The sequence below is a fragment of the Neoarius graeffei genome, chromosome 16, assembly GCF_027579695.1.
Source record: "Neoarius graeffei isolate fNeoGra1 chromosome 16, fNeoGra1.pri, whole genome shotgun sequence".
NCBI lineage: Eukaryota > Metazoa > Chordata > Actinopteri > Siluriformes > Ariidae > Neoarius > Neoarius graeffei.
The window spans coordinates 390,891-399,728 of record NC_083584.1 but is presented as its reverse complement, the minus strand read 5'-3'; the positions used below and the strand labels follow the sequence as shown (position 1 = coordinate 399,728).

Here is an 8,838-nt window from a genome sequence, read left to right as displayed (position 1 = left end):
GTCAGAAATAGACAGGGTGGTGAGGTGGTGTGAATCAAACAAACTGGTTTTAAATGTGAGTAAAACAAAAGAGATGATTTTTGACCTCAGATCCATAGGCAACCATGCTTTGGTGACGTTAAATGGGGAGGCAGTGGAACAGGTAGCAATGTACAAATACCTTGGTGTTGTATTCGACTTTGAACTTAAATGGGGACCGCATGTTGAGTTTTTATGCTCAAGGATTAGCCAGAGGCTGCATTTTTTGAGAAGGCTGAGAGTTTTTGGCATTGACAAAGACATAATGATGGCATTTTACAGGGCCTCCATTGAGTCTATCATCAGATACGGCATCACAGTTTGGTTAGGGAACCTGTCTGTGAAATTGAAAGCCCAATTACAAACCCTTATTAAGAGAGCGGGGAAGATAATGGGCATGCCCCCTCCCACATCGCTTCAGGTTTTATTTGATGAGGCAGTGAGGAGGCAGGGACTGAAAATCGTAGAGGATGATGAACATATTTTGCATGGAGAATATGAACTCTTACCATCAGGAAGAAGATATAGGCTGCCAAACTGCAGGACAAATAGGTTTAAATTGTCAATGGTTCCTTGGTCTATTAAATTACTCAATAGTAGGTAGTGTGGGGGTGTTGGTGTGGGGGTGTTGGGGTGGGGGTGTTAGGTTAGGTTTTTTAGGCTTTGCCACCCGTGGTATTATGTTAAGTGTAATTTTATTCCTTGGTCTTTTAATTTTCTTAGAAAGGGAGGGTGGAGTGATGGGTGTGTGTGTGTGTGTGTGTGTGTGTGTGTGTGTGTGTGTCTATGGGTGTGTGTGTGTGTGGTAATATTTATTATGAATGCTGTTGTGTGGATGTTAAACGTTAAATGTATTTTGTGTTGTCCATTGTGTGTATAAGTCGATGTGAATTGCCAGACTTTGTGCCCAAGACAAATTTCTCTCTTGAAGAGACAATAAAGGCTCTTACTTACTTACTTACTTACTTAAGTGCGACTCATATTCTTCCAAAGAAGTCACCATACTGTCTAGTTGTATCTCGTCACATTCTTCTTTAAGTTTGCTCCTAATGTACTGAATCTCAGCTTTGAAGTTTACATACATTAACATAAACTTTCTTTCCTTTTTTGCACTTTTTTGCTTTACATAGTCAAGCCACTTTTCTGTTGGTATTTGTTCTCTTTCTGAGAGCCTCAATTGTTCAGGTTGAAAATCTGGTTCCTGGCTCTCTACACTATATGCTTGCAGAATTTTATCAATTTCAGCTATGCGTTTTTTCATTTGTTCTGTTAATGTTGCATCTGTTACAGTCTCTAATTTAGTTTGTAATTCTCTTTGTTCTTCTTCAAGAGCCTGAATTACTCCCTCAAGTACAAGAGTATCTCCCTTACTTTGATCCATTTTCTTAACTACTTTAAAACAACACTATAAAAAGTAGTCAAAACCTTGAACACAGAACTTAAGCTACAAGAAAGTTACAATATTAATTTCAAATAGAAATTACACACATATTAAACCTAAGTGTACAGTGAATCCACACCACAATATGATTGATGCAACAATCTCCAATGCTTACTAAACACAGGCCACAAATATTCTGTACATAATGGCCATTTCACATGAATTTACAATCTATTTGCAATATAAGAAGTGTTCATTTCTTATAAAAGAAATGCAACGTTAAAGCTGACGGCTTGCATCCACTCACGACACTGTCAGAAGACAACGCGCTGTTGCTCTCTTGCGGTGACTTGCTGCAGCAGCAGCACTGTCCTCACTCGCTGTTATGGTATGAGTCCGACCTTGCTGTTCTTCAAGCGGAGCTGACGAAACAGTCACCTTGAACGACGACCAGAGCAGCAAAGTAGTTGTGGGTGGTGTTGTGCGAGGTCTTCAAGCTGCGACACTGATGGTCTCTTCCATCTTGCCATGGCCTGTGGTTGCGACGAGTCAGAGCTTGCATTCATGTGTCCTGCTTGGCACGGGATTCCATCTCTGGCCTCGCTGCACTGCGCACGTGTACCATTTCACTGGCCTCACTGCACGTCTTCACCGGCCTCGCTGTAGGCTCCCACGTTTTCACTATAGCTGACTCCCAACTTTTTTCTTCAGGTTAGATAAAAGTGCCACGCTCCGACTGATGATTCAAGTGTTTTATTACAATGAGCAAATGCTGAAACCACCGTGAAAACTGAAAGAAATACACGGTGGCAAATACACATCAGTAAAACCATCATGGAATGTTTCACTTAATACCCATAATGTTAATGCCTTCAGGAAATATGACACAAATATGTCAATAAACATACCGTGTATGCCTTCAACCCGAAGGTTAGGAGTGGCTAGCAGTCTTTGTCTCCATATTGCACAGTCTCTCATACATCTTCATCATACTGCTCGAGCACACTGAACATGCGAAGAAACGAAACTCACGCTTCTCCCCATAGCATCACATGACCAAATGATGTGCTCACATGACGTGATTAATTGAACAATTTTCAGATTAAGTATGTGTGGCAGCGGGAGCGTGGTCAAGCGCCGGTCTGTGACAGGAGGGCGGAGTTGGGGAAGGTAAGTGGCAGAATCGCTACACCTGAGTGTGATTAACCTATGTTTTGTGTGTGTTCTCCCCAGTAAACCACGCCCTACTTAAGGAGGGAGAGTGAGAGCAGAGGGGAGACATTGAGAGGAGACTACAGGCTGCGTGTGCGCGAGTCCGTCTCCGAATGTTTAGTTTAAATGTTAGACTGAAAAGTTTGGCAATAAAAAGCTGTTTTTGCATCTTGATCTCTGTCCTGCCATCTTCTGTGCTCCACCCACGCATTGAACTCGCTACAGTGGTGCCGAAACCTGGGAAAGGTGGAGCACCGGTCCTGCAGCCCCATGGAATCCTCCCCGTTCGCAGACTTGGTCCACGCCCTCGCCACGGCTCAGCAGAGCCAGCACCAGGCACTCGTCACACTCCGGAAGGAGCAGGAGCGCCGCTTCGAAGCCCTGGTGCTGGCTCAGCAGGAAGACCGAGAGGCGTTCCGGCGCCTCCTCGCGTCGGCGGGGTCCACCAGCGCCCCGGCCGCGGGCCCATCTCCCATCACCTTGACTAAGATGGGCCCGCAGGACGACCCCGAGGCATTCATCGCGTTATTCGAGCAGGTCGCCGAAGCCTCGGGGTGGCCGATGGAGCAGTGCGCGGCGCGCCTCCTCCCCCTCCTGACGGGAGAGGCGCAGTTAGCCGCACTACAGCTCCCCGCCGACCACCGGCTGGCCTATGCCTACCTTCGCTGGGCTGTCCTCCAGCACGTGGGGCGCACGCCGGAGCAGCAGCGCCAGTGCTTCCGCGCGCTGCGGATGGAGGAAGTCGGCAGCCCGTTCGCATTTGGCCAGCAGCTCCGGGACGCCTGCTGGTGGTGGCTGAGGGCCGAAGATCGCGACGCCGAGGGAATCATCGACCAGGTGGCACTGGAACAGTTCATCGCCCCCCTGCCCGCCGGAACCGCGGAGTGGGTCCAGTGCCACCGCCCAGCGTCGCTGGATCAGGCCGTAGGACTGGTGGAGGATCATCTGGCGGCTGTCCCGGCGGCAGGACAATGGATGGCATCATCATCTCTCTCCTCTTCTCTCTCTCTCTCTCTCTCTCTCTCTCCCCTCCTCCCGTGTCCCGTCCTCGCCCCATTCCCCCACCACGGAGGCGGGGGCCGGCTCCACCCCAGCCGGTCCGCCGCACCCATGGTGCCCTCCCATTTCTTCCTTCTGTGTCTGTCTCTCCCCCCCTCAGGTGAGTGACCCTCAAACCACAGCTGCAGAGGGGAGGCCCGGGCCGGTTTGCTGGCACTGCGGGGAACCGGGCCACCTGCAGCAACAGTGTGCCGCGATGGAGGTGGGGGCGGTGGTGCGGATCCCCGACGTGCCAGAGGCTGCCCTCGATCAGGCCGGAGCGTATCACATACCGGTAAGTGTACAACAAGGGCACGCGCCTTAGAGAATTCACTCCGGGAGATAAGGTACTCATCCTGTTGCCCACGTCGAGCTCCAAATTAATCGCCAAGTGGCAAGGGCCCTTTGAGGTCACACGGCGAGTCGGGGACGTCGACTATGAGGTTAGGCGAATGGACAGGGAGGGGGCGCTACAGATCTACCACCTCAATCTGCTGAAGCTCTGGAACGAGGAGGTCCCCGTGGCATTGGTGTCGGTAGTTCTGGAGAAGGCGGAGCTGGGGCCGGAGGTCCAAAAAGGGTCATTGGCATCTCGCACCTCTCCGGTCCCCTGTGGAGACCACCTCTCCCCGACCCAACTCATGGAGGTCGCCCAGTTGCAGGCCGAGTTTTCGGATGTGTTCTCGCCCCTGCCCGGTCACACCAACCTCATAGAACACCACATAGAGACGCCCCCGGGGGTGGTAGTGCGTAGCCGTCCTTATAGATTACCCGAACACAAAAAAAAGGTGGTTCGGGAAGAACTTCAGGCCATGCTCGAAATGGGCATCGTCGAGGAGTCCCACAGTGACTGGAGCAGCCTGGTGGTCTTGGTTCCCAAGGCCGACGGCTCGGTCCGGTTCTGTGTGGACTATAGAAAAGTCAACGTGGTGTCTAAATTTGATGCGTACCCAATGCCTCGTATTGATGAGCTGCTCGATTGACTAGGCACGGCTCGCTTTTACTCGACACTGGATTTGACGAAGGGATATTGGCAGATCCCCTTGACTCCATTATCCCGGGAAAAAACGGCCTTTTCCACACCGTTCGGCTTACACCAGTTCGTCACACTTCCGTTTGGGCTGTTTGGGGCACCCGCTACGTTTCAGCGGCTGATGGACCGGGTCCTCCGGCCCCACGCCACCTATGCGGCCGCTTACTTAGACGACATCATCATTTATAGTAATGACTGGCAGCAGCACCTGCAACACCTGAGGGCCGTCCTTAGGTCGCTGAGGCGGGCGGGGCTCACTGCCAACCCAAAGAAGTGTGCGATTGGGCGGGTGGAAGTACGGTATCTGGGCTTCCACTTGGGTAATGGGCAGGTGCGTTCCCAAATTAATAAGACAGCAGCGATTGCGGCCTGCCCGAGGCCCAAGACCAAAAAGGGGGTGAGACAGTTCCTGGGGCTGGCTGGCTATTATCGTAGGTTTATACCTAATTATTCGGACGTCACCAGCCCGCTGACTGACCTGACTAAAAAGGGGGCGCCAGATCTGGTCCAGTGGACGGAGCAGTGCCAGTGGGCTTTCTCTGAGGTAAAGGCTGCACTGTGTGGGGGGCCACTTTTGCACTCCCCTGACTTCTCTCTCCCTTTTTTGTTACAGACGGATGCGTCGGACAGAGGGCTGGGGGCCGTTTTGTCCCAGCAGGTGAGGGGAGAGGATCGCCCAGTATTATACATCAGCCGAAAGCTGTCAGTGCGTAAGGGGTGCTACAGCACCATCGAGAAAGAGTGCCTGGCGATCAAGTGGGCGGTCCTCGCCCTCCGTTACTACCTGCTGGGGCGCTCTTTCACCCTCTGTTCGGACCACGCGCCCCTCCAGTGGCTCCACCGCATGAAGGATGCCAACGCGCGGATCACCCGTTGGTATCTAGCACTCCAACCTTTCAACTTCAAGGTGGTCCACAGGCCGGGGGCGCAGATGGTCGTGGCAGACTTCCTCTCCCGTCAAGGGGGGGGGGAGTCGGCTGCGGGCCGGACGGGCGCCCAGCCTGAGTCGGGCGGTGGGGGTATGTGGCAGCGGGGGCATGGTCAAGCGCCGGTCTGTGACAGGAGGGCGGAGTTGGGGAAGGTAAGTGGCAGAATCGCTACACCTGAGTGTGATTAACCTATGTTTTGTGTGTGTTCTCCCCAGTAAACCGCGCCCTACTTAAGGAGGGAGAGTGAGAGCGGAGGGGAGACATTGAGAGGAGACTACAGGCTGTGTGTGCGCGAGTCCGTCTCCGAATGTTTAGTTTAAATGTTAGACTGAAAAGTTTGGCAATAAAAAGCCGTTTTTGCATCCTGATCTCTGTCCTGCCATCTTCTGTGCTCCACCCACGCATTGAACTCGCTACAGTATGCAAATAAGTATGAGCAAAAACATTGAATATTAAATATGAAACAAATAATACACAAAAATACTAATATTACAGCGTTAGCTACAGTGTGTAATAGTCGGCGAGGTCACAAAGGACCCCAGGGTAATTTCTAAGCAACTGAAGGCCTCTCTCACATTGGCTAATGTTAATGTTCATGAGTCCACCATCAGGAGAACACTGAACAACAATGGTGTGCATGGCAGGGTTGCAAGGAGAAAGCCACTGCTCTCCAAAAAGAGCATTGCTGCTCGTCTGCAGTTTGCTAAAGATCACATGGACAAGCCAGAAGGCTATTGGAAAAATGTTTTGTGGATGGATGAGACCAAAATAGAACTTTTTGGTTTAAATGTGAAGCATTATGTTTGGAAAAAGGAAAACACTGCATTCCAGCATAAGAACCTTATCCCATCTGTTAAACATGATGGTGGTAGTATTATGGTTTGGGCCTGTTTTGCTGCATCTGGGCCAGGACGGCTTGCCATCATTGATGGAACAATGAATTCTGAATTATACCAGCGAATTCTAAAGGAAAATGTCAGGACATCTGTCCATGAACTGAATCTCAAGAGAAGGTGGGTCATGCAGCAAGTCAACGACCCTAAGCACACAAGTCGTTCTACCAAAGAATGGTTAAAGAAGAGTAAAGTTAATGTTCTGGAATGGACAAGTCAAAGTCCTGACCTTAATCCAATCAAAATGTTGTGGAAGGACCTGAAGCGAACAGTTCATGTGAGGAAACCCACCAACATCCCAGAGTTGAAGCTGTTCTGTACGGATGAATGGGCTAAAATTCCTCCAAGCCGGTGTGCAGGACTGATCAACAGTTACCAGAAATTTTTAGTTGCAGTTAGTGGTGCACAAGGGGGTCACACCAGATACTGAAAGCAAATGTTCACATACTTTTGCCACTCACAGATTTGTAATATTGGATCATTTTCCTCAATAAATAAATGACCAAGTATTTGTGTCTTATTTGTTTACCTGGGTTCTCTTTATCTACTTTTAGGACTTGTGTGAAAATCTGATGATGTTTTAGGTCATATTGATGCAGAAATATAGAAAATTCTAAAGGGTTCACAATCTTTCAAGCACCACTGTATACACACACACACACACACACACACACGCTAATCAATACATGCAACACACAAGGAAATAAAGACCAATGTGGAATTCAATTTTCTATTCCCTGCTTTTGATTCAGTGGAGGATTCACCTGTAGCTGAAACTATGACATCTGCTGGATTTGAAGTGTATTAAATAGAGGTTTAAGAAGGTATAAATAAACATCAACCTTCATCAACCAACAGTGAGACTGCTCAACCATGCAGCAAGCCATGTCTGAGAGATGTTGTGTCTGAATTTTATAATGTGATTATAATGTGTTATTGAGATTGCCATCAGCTTCTGTTCTTCGACACTGTTGAATTTACTGCATAGAAATTATGAATAAATTAATGAATTATTCTTCTCTTTTGTATCTAACTCTGGATGGCCATGTGGAGTTGGAGAAATACAGATATGTTTATTTTGTAGTGGTTCTCACAGTTTACTTGTTGATCATTAGCTGTAATGGTCTTGTCATCTATGTCATATTCACAAACAAACATCTTCATGAGCCCATGTACATTTTCATCGCTGCTTTGCTTTGTAATGCTCTCTTTGGAACAACTGCACTTTATCCAAAACTGCTCACTGATTTATTTTCTGAAATTCAGGTTGTTTCTTTTGAATCCTGCATATTTCAGTCATTTTGCATTTACACATATGCTGCATCAGAGTTCATGCTGTTATCAGTGATGGCCTATGATAGATATGTGTCCATCTGTAATCCATTACGATACGCAACGATTGTAAAAATGTCCACTGTTAAAAAGCTCTTATTTTTATGTTGGTGTGTTCCTTCCTGTGAAATGGGCATTGTTGCAATATTAACATATCAAAGTAAGCTGTGTAAATTCAAATTAAATAGAATATACTGTAATAACAGTTCAATGATTAAATTGGCCTGTGGAGACGTTTCTATACGTAATTCATATGGACTGTTTATTTTAAGCATTGTTGTGTTTCCTCCATTGACTTTTGTATTTTTTTCATATATCAGAATAATTTCAATCTGCTTAAAAAATTCAAAAGATTTTAGAAGAAAAGCTCTACAAACCTGTTTCCCACATCTTTTAATTTTCACCAGTTTCTCCATCACTTCATGTTTTGAAATTATAAATACTAGATTAGAAGGAAATGTACCTCACATTTTTAGTATGATCATGTCAGTGGAAAATCTGGTCATTCCTCCTCTATTAAATCCAGTTATATATGGACTGAAACTGAAGGAGATTTTGAATAGGATTCAGAAAATGGGTTGGAAAAATAAGATATGTATATGCCATGTTATTGAACACAAACCTGTGTTTATTCATTAGCAATAAATCAATGTACTTTACTAAATATTTATTTGAATCTAACCCTATGTAATACAAATAAATTAGAATGTAATATGTTTTGCTGTTTTAATATAAAATTTTTACTGGTTTACTCCTTCCATTTTTTTTATTTATTTTTATTAGGAAGCACAAATACAACTTATAAGCAGGAATGCAACACACTTTTTGCAAGCTAGTACTGTCAAATATTAGATCTCTTACATTTAAAGCACCTATTTTTAATGAAATTATTACTGATTAGGAATTTAATGTACTGTGTTTGACAGAAAGGTGGATTAAACCAAATGACTATGTAGGATTAAATGAAGCTCATCCTCCTGGATACAGTTACAATATATGTAT

At 46.7% G+C, this 8,838-nt stretch overlaps 1 protein-coding gene across 1 annotated transcript; it reads left to right on the top strand.

Annotated features, from left to right (window-relative positions):
• The first annotated feature begins 7,497 nt into the window (after positions 1 to 7,497).
• LOC132899855 (olfactory receptor 10J4-like) lies at positions 7,498 to 8,475 on the top strand. Its single transcript, XM_060941912.1, has one exon. It carries the CDS (start codon positions 7,498 to 7,500, stop codon positions 8,473 to 8,475), a length of 978 nt encoding a protein of 325 aa, XP_060797895.1.
• The last annotated feature ends 363 nt before the right edge of the window (positions 8,476 to 8,838 follow it).